We start from the raw sequence: 22,671 nt of genomic DNA, 5'->3' as shown, positions 1-22,671 counted from the left end.
TCTACAAAACACTGCTCAAAGAAATAAAAGATGATACAAACAAATGGAAAAATATTCCATGCTCATAGATTGGAAGAATCAACATTATTAAGATGTTCATCCTACCAAAGACAATCTACAGATTCAACACAACACCAATTAAATTACCAATATCATTCTTCTAAGACCTGGAAAAGACAATACAGAAATTCATATGGAAGCAAAACAAGCACAAATAACTAAAACAATCCTTAGCAAAAGAAACAGGGTGAGAGGTATTACTCTTCCAGATTTTAAACTTTACTATAAGGTTACAATAATCAAAATGGTCTGGTATCGGTACAAGAACAGGCATATGAACCAAAGGAGCAGGATAGAGAGAAATCTCAATTTCTCAACCAACTCATCTTCAACAAAGCCTCCAACAACAACTACTGGGGAGAGGAGAACCTATTCAGTAAATGAGGCTGAGAAAACTAGCTGACTACATGCAGAAGATTGAAACAGGACCCCTACCTATTACCATACACAAAAATCAACTCTAAATGGATCAAAGACCTAAACATAAAACCTCAAAGCATGCTAACACTTTATGATTAACCACTAAAAGAATTAAATAGAACATTTACCATTTTCCTAACAAGTTAGTGCCAATAGAGGAGGCCAGGGTAAGAAATACAAAATCTCCTCTCAAACTCCCACTTCTTTTGATTCTTATATGCCATAGTTTCCAATCTCCTCACAATTCTGATGATACTTTATTGGTTATGTCTATATGTCCTTCTTAAATACTAGACCCTAATAATGTAGTTAATATTTCAGAACTGTATAACCAATTTAGAGAGACTCTCAGCTCTTGGGCGGCCTTTCCAGTGAAAAATACTAATTTTAAAAAGTTTTAGTCATGATTACATAACATTTTACATATTAAGAAATACAAAAGTATAAGAAATACAAATCATTTTCAAAAATAGAACGTTTTTTAAGCCTGAACAATCTCAAAGTGACCTTTATTTTTCCTCAAAATATGTTAATGAGCATACATGAGGTCTGACAATTATGTTCGCAAACTCATGCTAGAAAAAGTGCTATATGCTTTATTGCTGAATATCCCTACAATCACCTTAGAAGTATTCCCCTTGGGAAGCTATGTACTAATGCCAGGACCTAGTCTACCCATCAAAACAATTTTGGAACTCTTTTTCTGGATTGACCACAAGAGATGCCATCAAATTACTCTTGATGTCCTGAATGTCATCAAAATGTCTTCCTTTCTCAGGGGTATACAAATAGGAAAAAAAGTTAAGTTATCCCTCTTTGCTTATGATATGATTCTATACCTCAAAAATCCAAGAGAATCTGTCAAAAACCTCCTTGCACTGATAAAGGACTTTGGCAAAGTCTCAGAGTAAACAATAAATGTGCAGGGCAACCTCTTTGGGTCTCCTCCCACTGTGGGAGCTTTTCTATCCTCTCAATAAATCCCATTTTTAAATAAATAAATGTGCAAAAGACAGTCACATTCTTATACACCAAATACAAACAGGCAGAGAACCAAATAAAAAAGCACAATCCCACTCACAATAGTCCCCCCCCACACACACACACATACACACAAAATGAAATGAAATACCTCGGAATTGTCCTAACCAGAGAAGTGAAAGATCTTTACAATGAAAAAGAAAACACTGCTATAACACTCAGTGGTCTACCAAAGAAACAAAGAACAGAGTACCACATGTTCTCACTCATAAGTGGACTATGAACATTTACCATAATATTATAAGAAAGGAATTGGCAGTAGTGGGATACTGCTGTGGTGGTGGTGGTGGGGGGATACAACATCAACAAGGGTACCCGATCTCTAGCCAGGCACAGTGTGGGCCCAAGAGAGGCCCACACTTTACCTGTATGATGTCCACTTGTATACCTAATCCTGGATTGTACCCTACATCTTTAAAATAATATATATTTTTAAAGTCTTCCTTTATCTTTGAGTAAAGAAAAAAGTCATTGGGGCCAGATCAGGTGAGTAGCGAGGGCATTCCAATACAGTTATTTGTTTACTGGATAAAAACTCCCTAACGGACAGTGCTGTGTGAGCTGGTGCATTGTCATGATATGAGAGCTCCTCAGGACCATTTTTGCACACACCTTTCTCATGTCAATATTTTAAGTTAAGATTATTCTGTTTCTCTATCAATAGTTATTTGGTCTACCATGCTTTTGACAGTCAGCTGATGATTTTGATGCACAATTCGACAAATGTTTGCAATGCTTTTGTCAGTTCTGCAAGTTACTGGCCATTCTGACCTCTGTTCATCAGTGATACTCTCTCCCCTCAGAAAAACATTTAATCCATTTGTACACTGCCATTTTCATCATGGCATTATTCCTATAAACTTGGACTAACATGGCCCTGATTTCACTTCCACTCTCGACAAGTTTTGACAAGAAATTTAATGTTTGTTCGTGCTCTAATTGAAGCTCCAACATTCTTATGATGACACACAAAAACATGCAACAACAAAAATGAACACCACACAGCAAGAAACCACCACACACTGACATGAACACAGCTGTGAGATACTGATATAACAAGGTGATGAAACCTTACTGAGTTGTTTGTACAGTGCTGTCAATGTAAGTGCACGGTGGCAAATTCATAATCTTAATTGTCAGACCTCATATATAATTTCTTGTATATGGCATATAGAAAAGTGATAGAATTTCAAGCTTATAGAAGAATTATAAATCAAACATCCATGTAGCAACCATATAATATAATTAACTGAAATAGATTAATGATTACACTAAGTCTCCACTTGCTGGCTCCCAGACAGCCATTGTCTTGATTTTTGAGATAAAAAAGTCACCTCTACATAACCACCTCTACATACGTATCAAACTATGATTTACTTTAATGATTTTTCAATTTTATACAAATGGAAGCATGCAGTACTTTTTATTTTGTACCTTGATTCACTCATTCAAAATTATATATGCAAGATTCATCTATGTTGATGTGTGTAGTTCATTCATTCTCATTGTATAGTATTCCACCATGCTAATAAGTCAAACTGTATTAATTTATCTGTTAATGGACATTTAGGTTGTTTCCAGTGTGGAGCTATTACAAATAATGCTGCTATATTCTTGCACATATCTCCAGGTATACAGGTGCAAGAGTTTTTTGGGAGTATATACATGTATTCTAACTTAGAATTACTGAGATATAATGTATGACTACATAATGGACACTGTTTTCCAAAATAGTTGCATTAATTTTATGTCCACCTGTAGTGGATTAAAGTTCTTTTACCAATCTATTAGATGTAAGATGGTATTTCATTGTGATTTGAATTTGCATTTTCCTTATAACTAATGATAGTGGTCAACTTTACCTATATTTATTGGACATTTGAAGTTCTTCTGGGAAATACCTGTTCATAAATATTTTGTCCGTTTTTCTACTGAGTTGTCTATCTTCTTTATCTTTACCTTCCCACTATAAAATAAACTTCATGAGGACAGAGATTATTGGCTTTGTATTCCAAGCACCTAGAATGGTCCTCCTGGTCACAATGGGCTTCCAATAAATACTTGCCAAAATAATGAGTGGAATTTCTGAATACTATAATGGGTATATACATTGCAAACATCTTCTCACAGCTTGTAGCTTAGTTATTATTCCTTACTGTCTCTTGAGGAGTTCTTTTCATCAGTTTTTTCTTCATGACTGGATTTTGTATCTTTTAAGAAATTCTTTCTTAATCCAAGTTACTGATATTCTTATATTAATGCCAAACATTTTATAAATTTGTCTTTCATTTTGAGTGTTTAATCCAGCTGATTATATAGTTATATAGTTTCAATTTCTCATTGATTCATACCGTCTGCCAACTATTCAGACACCATTTATAAAAAGCCTATCCTTACTCACCAATCTATAATAGCAGCTTTGCCATAATAAAATATCTTTAAATGTACATTTCTGCTTCTGGGCTCTATTCTATTCCAGTGATGTGTCTATTCTTGTACCAATATCACACTGTCTTGTTTATATTAGCTTTTTAATATAGCAAAAATTGGTAAAGAAAATCCTCCTATCTTTTTCAAGAATGCCTTGACTACATTTGGCCCTTTGCATTTCTGGATAACTTTAAAATCAGTTCATCAAGGTCAACAAAAATAAACTGAAGTTTGGTTGGTAGAATACTGAACTTATAAACCAATTGAGGGAATATTGTCACCTTTATAATATGTTGTTTTCAATCCACAAATGCGGCATATCTCTCCATTTATTTCAATTTTCCTAAATGTATCTCAAAAGCATTTTAATAATTTTCCCATAGCTGTCACATATACTTTTTCTTAGATTTATTTTTAAGAACTTAATGCTTTGGGGTGGGCGGGAAGATGGCAGCCAAGCCAGTAAGACTATGTGAGTCCCAGTGTGAGTGAGTGTATGGAAAATTTTGTGTACGTGCTGGTGAGCGAGTGGTTGTGTGAGTAGCTAGCTGACTGAGTGAGGGCTAGGGAGCTAGCAGCCACAGTTCTCCTGGTGCAGCGGTTGGTGCCACAGCTGCTGGGCTTGGACCCTAGCGATTCCTGGGATGCAGAAGCCAAGTACTATTTTCTTTTTTCTTTTTCTTTTTTTTTTTTTATTAATCAACAAAACCCTTCCTGGGAAGAAAATGCTGGAAGAGACTGTCTAAGTGGGGGCTTGAGAGCAAGTGGCCAGGCCCCAGGTGCAAAAGCTGGTGCTGCAGCTTCTCTGCTTGGTCCCTGACTCTACCCAGGTCACAGAAGCTGAGCACCATTTTTCTTTAAGTGGACAAAAGTTTCCCGTGAAAAGCAGCAGAGAGAGACTATCACCCCAGGCTCTACCTCACCATTGGCAGGAGAGACTGCCGGCTCCAAGCTTTGCCTCACCACTTCAGCACCTGGGAGGGCACTGGCAGCAGGGGCTGCAGAGGGAGCCCAGAGGCAAAATTCCATAGAAGAGGACAAGAGACGCCGCCTACCACCATCTTGAAGGCAGGGTAGAAAAGTGCTCTGACTTGTTCACCACAGAGCAACAGACCCAATCTCTGTGACTGGCAGATCAACAACTCAGGCATTGATTGTGACCCAGAGGGAACATCCTAAACGCATAAACTTTGGAGGGACCTGATGAATGGCTGAGTTCCCCTACCCTGATCCAGCCATGGGACAAAAAGTGTGGCCAGAAAAGGTCAAGGAAAGACTCCAAACAGATCAGTGGTGAGTCCAGGGCTGACCCAAACCCCCTCCTCCCCAGCAATCCTCTGAATGTCAGACCCACATAGCTGGGTCATGACTGAGAGGGATAAACCCAGGCGGAGCCTGGACATCAGTCACAATAGGAGAACTCCATTCCAGGATAGGCCTGGCTGGGGCACCCCCACCAGTACATACCTGGGGAAGAGACAATCCTGTACCTCACCACCCCAGGAGAATCCCTGACCATAGGAGAGTGGGAGGGGGGAACTGCAGCCCCACCCACCTCCAGTGCCCCTCCTCCTTGCCTGCTCCGGACATTGAGGAGAGAGTGAAAGAGGTGGCTCTTCAGGAGAGACCTGATTAGTGGAACAATTACAGAGCCTCCACAAGAGGGCAGGTTTTTTTCTCTTTTTTTAATTTTAAAAAATTCTTTAACTGTTTGTTAGTTCATCCATCCATTTTTTAAATATTATTCCTTTATGCATGAATGTGTATGTGAGGGTTTAATCTGCATCCCCTCAAATTTTTTTTCTCTTCTGTTTCTTTCATCTTTTATTTGTCATTTTCTGTTTATGTGTGTATCTGAATGATTGAATGCTCATCTTTCAATTTTGTTGTTGTTGGTTTGTTTTTGCTCTTTTTTCTTCTAGTTTTTTTATTTCCATTTTTTATAGTTTAAGGTGTGTGTCAATATATGTGTGAAGGTTTGATCTGAATTCCTTTTTTTACCCCCCAGTCGTTCTGTTTTTGTTCTCTATTCACTTTGTGCTAGGAATATGTGTGTGTCTTTAGTTTTCCTGGTTTTTTCTTGTTGTTATTTGTTTTGTTACACTTTGTTGTCATTCTAGTTTGTTTTGGGGTGTGTGTATATGTCTGTCTGTGTGTGTGTGCTCAATATTTTTTGCACTGGTTTCTGCTTCATGTCATCATATAGAGTGGTGGTGGGGAGTGGGTCCCAGGGAACACATGCCTCATAAGTGAACATTGTAATTTGCAAGTAGTTTCTGAATTGTAGCCCATCCACTACTTTATTCAAATTTCAAAAACTACAAGAGACAGCAAAGCTTTCCATCCATCATTCTATTTCAAAATAGAACAAATCCAGAGCCTGGGTCAGGGAAGAATAGAGGACTGAGAAAACACCAGAAGGGAAAGCCTCTCCCACTGATACTGAATAACAGAACTAAAGAGAAAAACAAGAGTTCTGTCACAAATGAGGAAAAACCTAAGGAAGACCACAGGCAATTTTAAGTATAACAAAGAGAAAACACCTGAAAAAAATCAGACCTTGGTGCCCAAACAATGGAAGTCACCAATGACTGGCCCCCAAATACATCAGAGATTAGGGAATGGATGGAAAGAGTGAATAAGACTCAGAAAAGACAAGATGTAACACTGAAAGAACTTGTGACAGAGATTTTGGCAATAAAAAAATTCATCCAGGAAATAAATAACAAGATGACAAGCATGGAAAGCAGATTTAATCTAGTTGAAGGAAGAATCTCAGAACTTGAAGACCAGAACATGGAATTAACCTGATCTGTAAAAAAACATAGAAAGAAGACTCAGAAAGAACAATGCCTACAAGACATGTGTGATTATATCAGGAGATCGAACCTACACCAGATTGGTAATCCAGAAGAATAAGGAGAAATGGAGAACAACTTGGCGCAAGTATTCCAGGAGGTAATCCAAGAAAGCTTTCCCCATCTCACCAGAGATGTGACCAGCCAAGCACAAGAGATACAGACAACCCCCACAAGACATCAACTGAGAAGACCAACCCCTAGACACATAGTAATTCACCTAAACAAAGTAGGCACAAAAGAAAACATCCAAAAGGCAGCAAGAGAGAAAGGTCAGACTTCCTACAGGTGAAAACTAATCAGAATGCAGCAGACCTATCAGAAACACTACAAACAAGAAGAGACTGGAGCCCTATATTCAAGGTCCTCAAAGATAAACAATTTCAACCAAGAATTTCCTATCCAGCCAAACTCAGCTTCATCAGTGATGGAGAATTAAAATCCTTCCCAGACATCCAATCTTTTAAAAGACCACACACTTCCCAAGAAAACAGCAGAGCACAGAATTAACAGAGAATACACTGTAACAAGAAACTTGAAAACACACACATATATCAACTCCAAAGTCAAAAGAAAACAAGCAAACAAAGAAAAAACTTTATAAGAACCTCATAACAGGGATAAACAATCACATTTCAAAAATTAGCCTAAATGTGAGATGACTAAATGCACCACTGAAAAGACACAGAATGGCAAACTGGATAAGAAACCATGACCCAATTATTTGCTGCATCCAGGAGACTCATCTCACTTCAAGGGACGCACACAGACTCAAAGTTAAAGGATGACAAACAAGTTTCCAGGCAAATGGATCACAAAAGAAGGCAGGAGTTGTGATCTTAATATCAGACAAAACAACACTAAAGCTATCAAAAATTTTAAAAGATGCAAAAGGACACTACATAATGATAAAAGGTTCAATCCATCAACAAAAATATCCATCCTAAATATATATGCACCCAACACAGCAGCACCAGCATTTATAAAACAACTACTGAGTAAACTAAAAAAAAAGATATTTACTCTAACACTATTATAGCAGGGGACTTGAATACCCTACTAACAGCCCTAGATAGATCATCAAGGCAAAAAATCAACAAGGAAATCCAGAACCTAAACTTGACCCTCGACCAAATGGGTTTAATAGATACCTACAGATTATTCCACCCAACAACCACAGAATATACATTCTACTCACCACCACATAGAACATACTCAAAGATCGATCACTTCCTTGGCCATAAATCAAGCATAAACAAACTCCATAAGGCTGAAATCTTGCCATGTACATTCTCAGACCATAGTGGAATAAAAAGAAATATCAACACCAATAAAGTTTCCCCAAAGTTCACAAAGACATGGACACTAAACAGTAGGATGCTGAACAACTACTGGGTCAACACTGAAATCAAAACAGAAAGTAAAAGATTCCATGAAAAAAATGAAAATGAAGAAACATCTTACCAAAACCTCTGGGATACCATGAAATCAATTCTAAGAGAGGAATCTATGATCACACATAAGAACACAGAAAGGGCCAGGTTCGATGGCTCAACCTGTAATCCCAGCACTTTGGGAGGTCAAGGCAAGAGGACTGCCTGAGCCCGTGGGTTTGAGACCCAACCAGACAACTTGGTGAGACCTCATCTCTACACTGAATCAAAAATTTAGCCTGATGTGGTGGCATGCACCTGTAGTTCCAGCTGTTTGGAAGGCTGAGGCAGAAGGATCATCTGAGCCCAGCAGGTCGAGGCTGCGGTGGCCAGGAGTATGCCACTACTCTCCAGCCTGGTGACAGAGTGAGACTCCAACTCAAAAAAAAAAAAAAAGAAAAGAAAAAAAGAAAAGAAAAGAGAAAGGTCACAAGTGGAGAGCCTAACAAATTACCTAAGGGAGCTGGAAAGAGAAGACCATCAAAACCCCAACTTTAGCAGAAGAATCCAAATCACCAAAATAAGAGCCCAAATATCATAGAAAACATCAACAAAACAAAAAGTTGGTTCTTTGAAAGAATTAACAAGATTGATGGACCCCCTAGCTGGAATGACCAAGAAAAAAAGAAAGAAAAAGTCCAAATAAACACAATCAGAAATACAAAAGATCAAATCACAACTGACCATGAAGAAATACAAAAGATTATCAGACATTACTGTGTACACCTACATGGAAACAAACTTGATAACCTAAATGAAATGGAGAACTTTCTGACATCACATAACCTTTCCAGGTTGAACCAAGGAGACAGTGACACACAAAATAGACCAATAAAAACCCAGGAGATTGACTCTGTCATACAAAAACTAACCTAGCCGGGCTCGGTGGCACAGCCTGTAATCCCGTGCCTTTGGGAGGCTGAGGTGAGTGGACTGCCTGAGCCCGCGGGTTCGAGACCTGCCTGGGTAGGCGAGACCTCATCTCTACAATAAATCAAAAAATCAGCCGGGCGTGGTAGCGCGTGCCTGTAATTCCGGCTACTCGGAAGGCTGAGGTGGAAGGAGCGCCGGAGCCCAGCGGGTCAGGGCTGGGGTGGCCGGGAGCGGCCACTGCACTCTAGTCTGGGCGACAGAGTGAGACTCCAACTTAAAAAAAACAAAAAAACAAAAAAAACACTAACCTACAAAAAAAAAGCCCTGGATCAGATGGTTTTCCAGCAAAATTCTACAAAGTGTACAAGGAGGAGCCAATACCAATCCTACTGAAAGAATTCCAAGCAATTGAGAAGGACAGAATTCTACCCAGATCATTTTACAAAGCTAACATTACACTGATACCCAAACTGGGTAAAGATCCAACAAAAAAAGAGAACTACAGGCCAATATTCCTTATGAACATAGATGCAAAAATCCTCAATAAGATTCTAGCAAATAGGATCCAAAAACACATCTCAAAAATTATCAACCATGACCCAAGTAGGTTTCATCCCCAGGATGCAGGGTTGGTTCAACATTCATAAGACCATAAGTGTAATTAAATGCATCAACAGATGTATAAACAAGAACCACATGATTATATCATTAGATGCAGAAAAACCTTTGATAAAATTCAGCATCCCTTCTTGATTAAAAACTCAAACACCTAGGCAAGGAAGGAACATATCTCAAAATAGTAAGTGCCATCTATGATAAACCCACAGTTAACATATTGCTAAATGAACTGAAACTGGAAACATTTCCCCTGAAAACTGGAACAAGACAAGGCTGCCCACTCTCACCCCTCTTGTTCAACATTGTGTTGGACGTCCTAGCTAGGGCAATTAGACAAGAGAAGAAAATCAGGGGTATCCAAATAGGAAAAGAAGAAGTCAAGTTATCCCTCCTTGCTGACAATATGATCCCATACCTTGAAAATCCAAGAGAATCTGTCAGAAACCTGCTTGCACTAATAAAAGACTTTGGCAAAGTCTCAGGGTACAAAATAAATGTGCAAAAGACAGTTGTATTCCTATACAACAACAACAAGCAGGCAGAGACCCAAATTAAAGCACAATCCCATTCACAATAATCACAGAAAAAATGAAATACCTCAGCATCTTACTAACCAGAGAAGTGAAACCTTTACAATGAGAACTACCAAACACTGCTCAAAGAAATCCATGAAGACACAAACAAATGGAAAAATACTCCATGCTCATGGATAGGAAGAATCAACATTGTTGAAATGTCCATCCTACCAAAGGCAATCTATAGATTCAATGCAATACTCATTACCAACATCATTCTTCTCAGACCTGGAAATAACAATACAGAAACTCATATGGAAACATGAACGACCATGAATAACCAAAACAATCCTTAGCAAAAGAAACAAAGCAGGAGGTATCACACTTCCAGACTTCAAACTTTACTATAAGGCGACAGTAATCAAAACAGTCTGGTATTGGTACAAGAACAGGCATATAGACCAATGGAACAGGATAGAGATTCCGGAAGCAAAGTCTCAATTTTTCAGCCAACTCATCTTTGACAAAGCCTCCAACAATAACCACTGGGGAGAGGAGAACCCATTTAGTAAATGGTGCTGGGAAAACTGGCTGATCACATGCAGAAGATTGAAACAGGATCCCCTACCTATCACCATACACAAAAATTAACTCTGAATGGATCAAAGACCTAAACGTAAAACCTCAAACTATAAAAATCTTAGAAAACTCAGGAGACACCCTTATGGAAATTGGAACTGGCAACCAATTCCTATTCAGAATCCTAAATGCCCATACCTTAAGAAATAAGACAGACAAGTGGGACCTCAACAAACTAACAAACTTCTGCAAAGAAAAAGAAACTGTCAAGAGAGCAGGGTGACAGCCCACAGAATGGAAAAAAATATTTGCCAACTGTATTCTGACAAAGGCCTAATATCTGGGATCTACAAGGAACTTAAATGCGCCAAAAGGAAAAAAAAAACAGCCCCATTAAAAAGTGGGCAAAAGACATGAATAGACACTTCAAAAAGAAGATATACAGGCAGACAATAGACACATGAAAAAGTGCTCAGCTTCACTCATCATCAGAGAAATGCAAACCAAACCACACTGGGATACCACCTAACCCCAGTAAGAATGGCCACCATTAATAAAACAACCACAGATGCTGGTGAGGATGTGGAAAAAAAGGAATGCTTCTACGCTGCTGGTGGGAAAGCAAACTAGTTCAACCTCTTTGGAAGACAGTGTGGCAATTTCTGAAAGAATTAGAATTGACCTTCCATATGACCCAGCAATTCCTCTATTGGGAATATACCTGGAGGAACTCAAATCATTCTACAAAACTGATACCTGCACACGCATGTTTGTTGCAGCTCTATTCACAATATCAAAAACATGGAACCCACCATGTTGCCCATCGAAGTTGGCCTGGATAAAAAAAATGTAGTACATATACACAATGGAATATTATACAGCCATGAAGAAGGACAAACCTATGGACTTGGCAGCAACTTGGGTGGGTTTAGAGTTGATCATACAAAGAACAGAGCAGCATATTTTCACTCATAAGTGGTCCTTGAACAATTAATTATTACAATAGTATAAGAAAGGGATTGGCAGTAGTGGGAAACTGTCAGGGGAGAGGGGTGGATTGGCAGTTGAGGGAAACTGCTAAGGGAGGGAGGAGCACACCTCATCAACAAGGGTACCTAAAATGTTTGCATACCTGATGCTGAATTGCACCCCAAATCTTTATAACAAAAAATTTTTTTAAAAAAGAAAATTACAGCTAAAAAGGAGGAGTAAGTTCTAGTGTTCTATACCACTCCAGGATGACTAGAGTAAACAATAATATATAGATTCAAATAGCTACAGAAAGGATATTGAATGTTCTCAACACAAAGAAACAACAAATGTTTCAGATATGGATATTCTAATTATCTTGATCTGTATACATTATATGTATCAAAACATCACTATGTACCCCATTAATATGGACAATTATTGTCAATTAAATAAATTAATTTAAAACAAACAAAAAGAACTTCATGCTTTCAATGCTACTTTAAATGGCATCCTTTTAAAATCCATGTTTTGTTTGATGCTACAGTATATATATAATTTTCAATTCCCAATTAATATTAGTTTTCATATCCAGTAGCAATGTTAATTTTCTTATTATATCAAATACTTTATCCACAAACCTTTAACTTTTTTTTTTCTACATGCACAATGTAATCTGCTTTTAAGAATACGTTTTTTTCCAAAATTTTCCAATTCTTGCACTTCTTACTACTTTTTTGTTGTTGTTTAACTTACTCTGCTAAATAGGATCTCCGGTACAGTACTGGATATGTCACTGGTTTTCACTGATTCTATGCTAGTCTTTTTTTTTTCCTTTTTTGCTGAAAACTTCCTAAAACAAGGGGGCTGAATATTTATTGATCTACATTGACATGAACCCTTTGAAAACTCAATATATACTCATTGAAAGATTAAATCTAGATTTTTAACTTTAAAAGTTGTGCAATTCAAGAATAACATTGCAAAATCTGGTTATTCAGTTAAAAATATGTTCCACTGAAAAAAGAGAAAATTTAACAAAAGTAGACTTAAACATTTGGTTGTTTATTATATCATTCAACAGGAAAATGAAAGGAAAATGTCTGTTGGTATTGGATCAGCAGCACAGAATGGTATGCCAGATATACCTGTTCGGGGGGGGTTGTTGGGTTTTTGTTTGTTTTTTGAGTCAAGGTCTCACTCTGTCATCTAGGCTAGAGTGCAGTGGCGTGATCACAACAATCATGGCTCACTGAAGCCTCATCCTCCTGGGCCCAGGGCAATCTTTCTACCTCAGCATCCCAAGTAGGTGGGACTACAGGCATGCACCACAAAACCAGACTAATTTTTTTTTATTTTTTTAATTTTTTTATAGAGATAAAGTTTGGCCATGTTGCCCACAGTAGTCTTAAATTCCTGGGGTCAAGCAATCTGCCCACCTCAGACTCCCCAAATACTGAGATTATAGGCATGAACCACCATGCCCAGCCTATACCTGGTATTTCATGGCCTTTCACTCATGATCACAAGATGACTGCTGCAGCTCTAAGCATCACATCCAAGTAAAAGTAGGAAGAAACAGAGAAGGGGCAGCTAAGGCTGTCCTTTTGGGAAAAAGTCAAATGCCTTCCTGGGTGTAACCAAGGCTAATTTCACCTTATTTTTCACTGGCAAAAGCTTGCTCATATGACTAACCCAAAATGAAATTAAGTGTGGAAGCAAAACACATGACTATCATAGTTTATTTCAATTTATCACCTGAGACTAGTCTCACTACTTCTCCCATCCAAAATTTTGGTATTGTTATCAAGAAAGGCTAGCACGTATAAGTGTTCTGTCACATGTGATGTACAGCTTCCTTAATTTCACCTTTATAGAGAATACAACTAGAAATAATTTGCTACTAATACCAACCAAGGAGCCCACTAGCATTTTAATAATTTCATACATGAAAAGAGGTATTTTTCATTAAATCATGTGTTAAATCTTAGCTTAAAAATATTCCCACAGTCTAAAAAGGATGCCTTCAAGATACTATTTTAGTAACCGCTCCAGTCTCTGGTTATATGATATTGGCTAAGCTCTGGAAAAATCAAACAAATATACAAACTTTCCTTCTATCAATTATTTAATCTCATTGTCTTTACATTTAATCAATAAATATCAGCTGTCCATATAAGTCACATGAAAGATCTTTTAATTCAGTTGTCTTACCTCAGGTATGCACCATATATGAAGAACAATCCCATCATTAGTCCATTTAAAATAAAAATCACACCAACATAAAAGCAAGCAGGGTCTCCCAATCCTTTGAAAAGACACAGATTAGTCAATATTTGATGAATAAACTACTATAAAGCTATTGGGCGTAATTATCTCAGTGCTTTATAATCAGAACTCATGAATATCATGAAAGCATTTGCTTTCCAGATTGTCATTGTGTTTACAGTTATATTAATACTATACCCTTATAAGGGGGTGTATATAAGCCTACCCTTATTTGAGGTATTTATTGCCATGTATACCTAATAACAGTTACATGCATACTTTTACCTAATGAAATATTATTATACTGTAATGATTTGTTGGGGCTTCACATTTATTTAGGTGATGCTGCTATTGTTCAGTGCCTGAAATTGTCTGTAGAGACACTCAAATTACAAGAGAAAATCCATTGCATTATTTTGATCTTTTGCTAGGCTCTAGGATAAGCAAGATATGGTCCTGACCTCAAGAAGTAGCTTTAAACTATATGAGATGATCCAGTTTTTTGATTCACAATTATGTATAGCTAGAATCTTATATAATAATTGTGTATTATGTAGATGATTTATAATCATCATCTACATAATTCTCAGAATAAATTCATGAAATTAGTTGGTATGAAAATGCTTTTCTTATGATTGAAAAAACAGAACATAGAAAATTTATACAACTTGTCAAAAATTATTTAGCTTTAATTGGTCAGAGCTAAAATCTAGACTTTCTGATTCCTTCTACTTCTCAGATTACTCCTTTCAGTCTGTTCTGATAACTTATCTTGTTTTATGCACCCCTTCAATATCAGACCACCTTAGGCTCTGTTTTCATATGTCCTCTTCTTTTCTCAATCTGAAAATTCTCCTTAAGGAAATCCTTTCACTTCCATGGCTCCAGTTATCATCTGCATAGAGACGACTCCCAGTCTATAATCAGCCCAGAACTTTCTCCTTATTACTATACTTATATATCCAGGTAGTCACTTGACACTTCCACTTTGAGATCTCTCAGGTACCTCAGACTAGTAGTTCACAATGAAATGTAGCAATTCAAACCTGCTACTTTTCAAATGTTTCCAGTCATTCAAAGGGACTCAATTACTCAAGCTAGAAACCAAGTTGTGTTACAGAAACTTTCCTCTCCCTCTCTCCCATCAATTACCAAGTCTTGTCAATTCTGCTTAGAAAATACCTCCCAAATCTAGACTAGGCATTTCCCATTTATCTTTCCTATAATAGCAATAGTTTCCTACATGGCCTCACTGAATCCACTTTTGTCCTTTACTAATATCCTTCCTTACTTCCTCCCTCCCTCCACCTCCCTTCCTTCCTTTTTTTTTTTTTTTTTTTTGAGATAGGGCCTCACTCTTGTCACCCAGACTGGAGTGCAATAACATGATCACGGTACACTGCAGACCTGAACTCCTAGGTTCAAGCAATCTTCCCTCCTTAGCCTCTTGAGGAGTGGGGACTACAGTCATATACTACCACAGTCAACTAATTTTTTGATTTTTTTTTTGCAGAGATGAGGTCTTGCTATGTTGCCCAGGATGAACTTGAACTCCTGGGTTCAAGCAATTCTCCTCCTTCTGCCTCTCAAAGCACTGGGATTACAGGTCTAAGCCAGCACGCCCAGCCTAATATCCTTTCCATACAACTAACAAAATAATATTTTAAAATGCAAATGTTCAAATTCTTCAATGATAAAGTAAAAAAATCCTTAACCAGCATATGGCTTTTCTTGATCTGCCCCTTGTTTATATACCCAGCAGCCTTTCACATCATTTTTCTTCTCTGTATCTTTGTTCAAGGAATTCTAGCCTTCATTCAACTCCCTCTAGCCTCGGAAAGAGAAATTTTTCTCTTACCCCTAACCTCAGCAACCTTATTTTCTCATTTTTAATATCCATCACAGTTGCAACTGCTAACAGCCCTCTTACAATATAAACTCTTATGAGGGAAAAGCCTACACCTACTTGGTTCATCTCTGTCAAACATGAACCTGTCACTTGGTGGGATCTCAATAATTCATATTATATGTGTTTAAAGATGATTATCTTTATCCCTCACAGTGAGTATACTTTCTAGCTGAATGGATCATTACAAAGTCTCTCATTTTATGAGGCATTTTCTCCAATCCTTTACATTGTACAAAAAGTATAATTGCTCCTCAAACTTCTTCATCAATTCTATTTTAGATATTATAAAGATCACTTGAGAGAATCAGTAAAAATGCAAGAAAGATACAGATTTAGTTTATATTCTAAGAATTGATTATTATAAACAACTCTGTAAAAATATATTTATAAAATATAGTTAAGTATTCATGTTGTGAAGAATCTGAAGGAATAAAGAAAAACAACAACTGTGTTAGTGCTATGCAAGTAGATATATGTGGCTCTGAACAAGAATCTCAAAGGACAGTATCATAATTGATTGTAAAAGTGTTGAAAATGAAAACATCTTAAATAGAAGTGACTATTACATGTCCTGAAAAACGGACGGTTCCAAAAGTGGTTCTTTGACAGCGACACCAATGTAGATGGTACACAGGAAGAGTCTGAGTAAAACTATTCATGAACTGTGAGCACATAAAAAATTAGTATTTCTAAATCAATCTATAATATATCTGACTTTAAACATGTATGTATAACTAAATTAATATACTATTGTAAGTAGATACTTGACTATTTAATCCATTCCCAAAAAAACTTTAACATCTTCTCATTCTGTGATAGAAGACTAATACTCAAGATTGCCTTATACTGGGGGCAATACTCAAATTTCAAATTTATACTGAAATTTGTAAGTATATATCCTTAGAAAACTACTTTAAAGTATAAAATGCTCATTGAAGTGAATTAGTTCTTTAAAAAAAAATCAGTCACAGTTTACAATAATTCTTAAAAATGAATCACAACTTTACAAAAATTTATTAAGATACTAACGACAGCAGCATTTTTGGAAGAAACATGCCTTCACAGCTTTGAACTTCACCAAGAGGTTCTATTCTGGTGACATTCCAGCAGGTCTTAGTTTCTAGCCCAAATAAATTCATTATTCCCATGAATGTGCGATACCAGCAGGCTATGATTACCTAAAATAGATAAAAACAAAGTGATAATGAAGGAAAATACATTCTCTTCATTGTAATAATTTTTCCAAAGTACCATTTTATGAGATTGCCTTTGACATTATAAACTTTGACAAATTTATTTAAGTCATTTTACTTGGGAATCAGTCACTTTAAAATGATATATAATGCTTCTCTGTATGAAATATATATTACATACAGTAATCAACTCTGTAACAAATAATACTAACTGTAAATTAATATAAATATATAATTAAATATGTGTAAATTTATTAATATTAATAGAAAAATACAAAGATTTACAGAAACACTTCATTTAGCTCCTTACACTTATTTCTAGATGAAATATAGTATTTAAAAAACTAGATTGGAATGGAATAATTTTAGTACCCACTAAAACTTTAACCAAGTAGAAGATTTAATTGACCAATTCTTTCCCATCTGTATTGTATCTTTAAAAGTTCAAAGACAAGGATAAAAAACAATAGAAAGAATGACAAAAGGTCCATGTCTAGCAGATTGTTTAAAAAATAATTATAGATTTCAGAAAACTAATATAAGGTCATTGAGAAAAACAAGGCAAAAAAGAAAAGATCTGAAAAACAGTAAGAACCTCTAAGAGCTAACCTCATTAAATACTTTAGTAATCTGCCTTTCAGTCATCTCCCTAGACACTTATAACGTGTAACTACAGTTATTCAATATTACATAGTAAAATCATAGTATAAACATTAATGTAATATATATCACTAAACATCATAAATATCTCTCCATGTCCAGAAAGTGCAGAATTTTTTTTATCACTTTATGTTTAAAAACTGACATTCTACTCATAATTTCTAATCCCATGAATTTATCATACATATACAAAAAAATTACCACATTAAATGTGTTGCTAACTCTAGAATTATATTCCTTTCTGGGATGCTATTTCATACAGCAGGAAAAGCATGGCTTTGAAGTCAGAATTGAGCTCAAATTTAAAATCTGCAAGTTATCGTTTCTATGGCCTTAAGAACCTCAGTCACCTCTGAGTTAAACCTCTGAACTTGTCACCTTATCTTGCAAATGAGTTTAATAATAACCATTTTGCAAGAGAGAGGTGATATAAGAGCTTATGTATATAGTCATATATGTCCTAAGTATAATACTGGCATATAGTAAGCATTAAATGTGCTAACCTTCTCAAAATGTATTATAAACTTACATTTTTAGCTTTAAGTGAACACAAAAAGTATGAACATACAATTCAACACTGCAGTACTACACAAGGCTGGCAGGAAAGCTAGATCTATCCTTGCAATGGAAAAAGACAGAACAACTCCTTGTTGCCTGTTCTTTATAATGCTATTAAGTTTTAAAAAACAACTGAACTACATTATCATAATTACTTTTTCACATCAAAAAAGAAATGAAAAATATTCTCAATAATTATCCAATAAATATTGTTGAAAAAGTGAAAAAAAAAATAGCTAAAGTCTCTGAGACCACACTGTTAGAAATGAATGAACAAGTAATAGAGAATCTTACTACATAGCTTAAAGATCCAAAAATAATCAAAAAATTAAATAATTATCAAACACTCAGAGAAATTGATCTAGTGTAATAAGCTAAATCCTCATATATAGAGAGTTAATCAACATTAACTCACACTGACGATACTGAAAATAGCTTTTTGGTCTCTTTGGCTTTTGCATTTACACTAAAGTTATGGAGACAGCCATTAGAGTAAACGAAAACAAACATGCTTCTGAAGAATAAGTGGCATGTTAAGAGAAAGTTGGTACAGAAGAAAATTGCTTCTTTTATCTTAGGCAGGTCCATATTATACAATTATTACTATTATGAATTACATCTTAAACTTTACAAAAATTGCCAGGTGTGATGGCTCATGCCTATAATCCCAGCACTTTGGGAGGTGGAGGTGAGAGAATTGCCTGAGTCCAGGGGTTCGAGACCAGCCTAGGCAGCGGTGAGATTTTTGTCTCTACAATAAATCAATAAATAGTAGTGCCCACCTGTGGTTCCAGTTACTTGGAAGGCTTGAGGTGGAAAGATCACCTTAGCCCAGCAGGTCAAAGTTGCAGTGGCCATGAATACGCCACTGCACTTCTGCCTGGGCGACAGAGTGAGACACCTACTCAAAAAAAATTAAATTAAATTAAAATAAAATAAAAACTTACAAAAATCAAACTCAGAAAGAAATCTGAGAACTGTCCAAGTACTTGAAAAATTAAACAACACAATTTTAAATTGTCACTGGATTAAACAAGAAATCTACATGGGAAATTATAAAATAATCTGAACTGAATGAAAATGAAATGCAATATACAAATATTAAGTTATGCAAATATTTGCTTTGGGGAACATGAAGTAGATGTACTTTGCCTTGCTACTCCCTCTAAATATAACTAAAAAGTTCTTTGAATTATATATAAAACAAACATTAAAAGACTCTAAAAAGTAGAGAGAAGATAGACTTGAGACCCAAAGAAAGACATGTTATGAGTTCTATGAGCTCTCTTTTTGCCTTATTTTCTCAGATTTAGAGTTAAAGCGGCCGTCTGGCTGGACACAGTGGCTCACACCTATAATCCCAGCACTTTGGGAGGCTGAAGCAAGAGGATTGTTTGAGCCCACGGGTTTGAGACAAGCCTGGACAACTTGGCAAGACCTAATCTCTACAATAAATCAAAAAAATTTTCCAGGCATGGTAGCGCGTGCCTGTAGTTCCAGCTATGTGGAAGGCTGAGGCAGAAAGACTGTCTGAGCCTAGTAGGTTGAGGTTGCAGTGGTTGTGAGCATGCCACTGCACTTCAGCCTGGGCGACAGAGTGAGATGCCGCCTCAAAAAAAAAAAGAGGCTGTCAATCCAAAAAGTGTCAATGGACATTGCTACAATTTGAATGTGTTCCCTCCAAAATTCAGATACTGAAACTTAATGGCTATTGGGATAGTATTAAAATGTGGGGGTCTTTAACAGATAATCAAGTCAAGACTTCTCCCTGGCAGTCTTTCTTTTTCAAGAGAAAGTCTTGTCCATGCTAGGCCTTTCTGGTACAAGACTTTTGCTCACCCTTTCTTTCCTCTCTTCTTCTCCCTAATAAACTTTGTCTTAAAACTAAAAAAAAAAAAGACTCCTCCCTCATAAATGAGATTAAAGTCCTGTTGCTCGTCCACATTCTGCTGTGTGAGGATACTTTGTTACTCGCCTTCAGAAAATGCAATATCAAGGTGTCATATTGGATGCAAAGAGTGCAGTCCTTACCAACACCACGCCTGCAGATACCTTGATCTAGGACTTTTCAGCCTCCAGAATTGTGAGAAATAAATTTCTGCTCTTTATAAATTACCCAGTCACAAGTATTTTATTCAAACCTCAGAACGCATACTAAGACAGGCAAATATACAAAAAGCACAAAAGTCACCAGTAAAAGAGACAGCCTATAAATACAGAAAACTTCTAGACAATAATCTCTCTACTTCCACCAGTTACCACAAACTATGGCCACACTCCTACCATATCAACAAAGACCAAGTGAAGAACCTAGACTCCCATCCTCTCTAGGCTTTAATAAGGCACTCCAATCCATCCACTGGGATGGTGTCAGAGAAGGTTGAGTAGGGAGGTCCTTACTACCACAGTGTCATCAAAGACCACGTGAGCAGCCAGGACTTCTGCCCCAGCTAGCAATAAATAGGCACCCTTTCCCATCCCCAGTGTGGTGATGTCAGAAGAAGCCTAGTGGACAGTCAGGACTTTTATCACCACCTATACAGACAAAGCCATCCCTACCACAATGTTAACAGAGACCACATGCTAAGTCAGAACTCCCAGTCCAAACAGCAGTAATTAGGAGCACTCCCACCTCAGGATTAGCAACAGTCAGGGGGAGAACTTGGACTTCTATATCCACCTGGAAGTAGGAAGATGACATCCTCCACCTTACGAAGGTTTAAATAAAATCCAGTCTCATAACATAGTATTCAAAATTTATACGTCTCAAATGAAAATCACTCATCATATCAAGAAATATAAAGGTCTCAAACTGAAAGAAAAAAATCAATATTCCACCAAGATAAAAGAAATATTAAAATTGTCAGGGATTTTAAAGCAACCATCATAAATATGTTCTAATGAGAAATTATAAACATGCTTGAAACAAATGAAAACCAGAAAATCTTATCAAAGAAATATGTCTCAGCAAAAAAAAAAAAAATACGTAAAAGCCAAATCAAAATTTCAGAACAACCACCTCCACCCTCCAAAAAAAAATTCTCAGTGAATGAGCACAACAGCAGAATGAAGGAAACAGAGGAAAATAATCAGTGAACTGGGGGATAGGATAATAGAAATTACTCAATCTGAGTAACAGAGAGAAAACAGAAGTCAGACCTCTAAAAGAACAGAAAGCATAAACAAAAAACCAGCCCTAGATACCTGTGAAACTTTAACAAAAGATCTAATGTTCATGCCATTGAAGTCTTGGAAGTAGAGACAGAGGGCAGGGCTGAAAGAGAATTCAATGAAATAATGACTTACACTTTCCATATATAGCAAAAGATATAAACCTAAAGACTCAAGAAGCCAAGCAAATCCCAGGCAGAAAAACTCCAAAGAAATCCACATTAAGACATCATACTTCAGAAAACTTTTTCAACTTTGAACATTATACTTTTGCATGTTTTTGAAGACAAAATAGAAAAAATTATTGAAAACAACAAGAGAGAAAAAAACCTTATCTAAAGAAGAAAAAATTCAACTAACAGAGTATTTCTTATCAGAAACTATGGATGGACAGAATGATGTGGCACATTTGCCAAATACTGAAAGAAAGTAACTCTCAACCCAACAAAAATATCCTTCAGGAATAAAAAGGAATTCAACATTTTCAGATTAAGAAAAACTAAAACTATATGTAGCCAGTAGACTTACCTTCAAATAACAGCTAAAGAAAATTTTCTAAAAAGAAATGAAATGATAAAGAAGGAATCTAAGAACACCAGGAAGGAAGAAATAGAAAACATGGGTAAAATAAAACAGACCTTTCTCTCTCCTCTTCAATTTTTAAAAGAAGTCTAAAAACTTAAGTTTAAAGTAAGTTTGATGGCTAAAACATATATCCTATTATAGTGGCAACAGCAGTAGACTGTAATAAATTATGTATATATATTGTAATCGCTAAAACAACCACTTAAAAGCTTCATAAAGAAATGTATTCAAAACCATCATAAATAAATCAAAATACGGCTATAAAAAATGTTCAAATAATTCACAGGAAGGCAGAAAAAAATTAGAGAAATCAAAACCCTAGGTGAAGTGAGGTCCAATGAGAGGCCCAAACTTCACCAGTACGTAGATCACTTATGTACCCAATCCTGACTTGTACCCCACATTTTTAAAATAAAAAAGAAATAATAAAAAAGAACAAGAACAAACAGAACCAAAAAATAAAGTTACAAAATTAAACTGGAATATATTAATAATTATATTAAATATAAGTGCTAAATTGGTAAATACACC

At 36.3% G+C, this 22,671-nt stretch overlaps 1 protein-coding gene across 1 annotated transcript in view; it reads right to left on the bottom strand.

Moving 5' to 3' along the window:
* LOC103263611 (probable C-mannosyltransferase DPY19L2) overlaps positions 1–22,671 on the bottom strand; it is a gene marked incomplete at its 3' end in the record, with an annotated part of 68,170 nt that overhangs the window by 24,787 nt on the left and 20,712 nt on the right. The window contains exons 5-6 of the mRNA XM_021714058.1: positions 17,031–17,151; positions 14,011–14,104 (exon numbers count right to left, since the gene is read on the bottom strand). Coding sequence (XP_021569733.1) covers positions 14,011–14,104; positions 17,031–17,151 — 215 coding nt within the window. The remainder of the gene's footprint in view (positions 1–14,010; positions 14,105–17,030; positions 17,152–22,671) is intronic.

Source organism: Carlito syrichta, unplaced genomic scaffold, assembly GCF_000164805.1.
Source record: "Carlito syrichta isolate Samal-C Ts95f unplaced genomic scaffold, Tarsius_syrichta-2.0.1 Scaffold305182, whole genome shotgun sequence".
Classification (NCBI taxonomy): Eukaryota; Metazoa; Chordata; class Mammalia; order Primates; family Tarsiidae; genus Carlito; species Carlito syrichta.
This window is presented reverse-complemented; position numbering and strand designations above follow the sequence as displayed.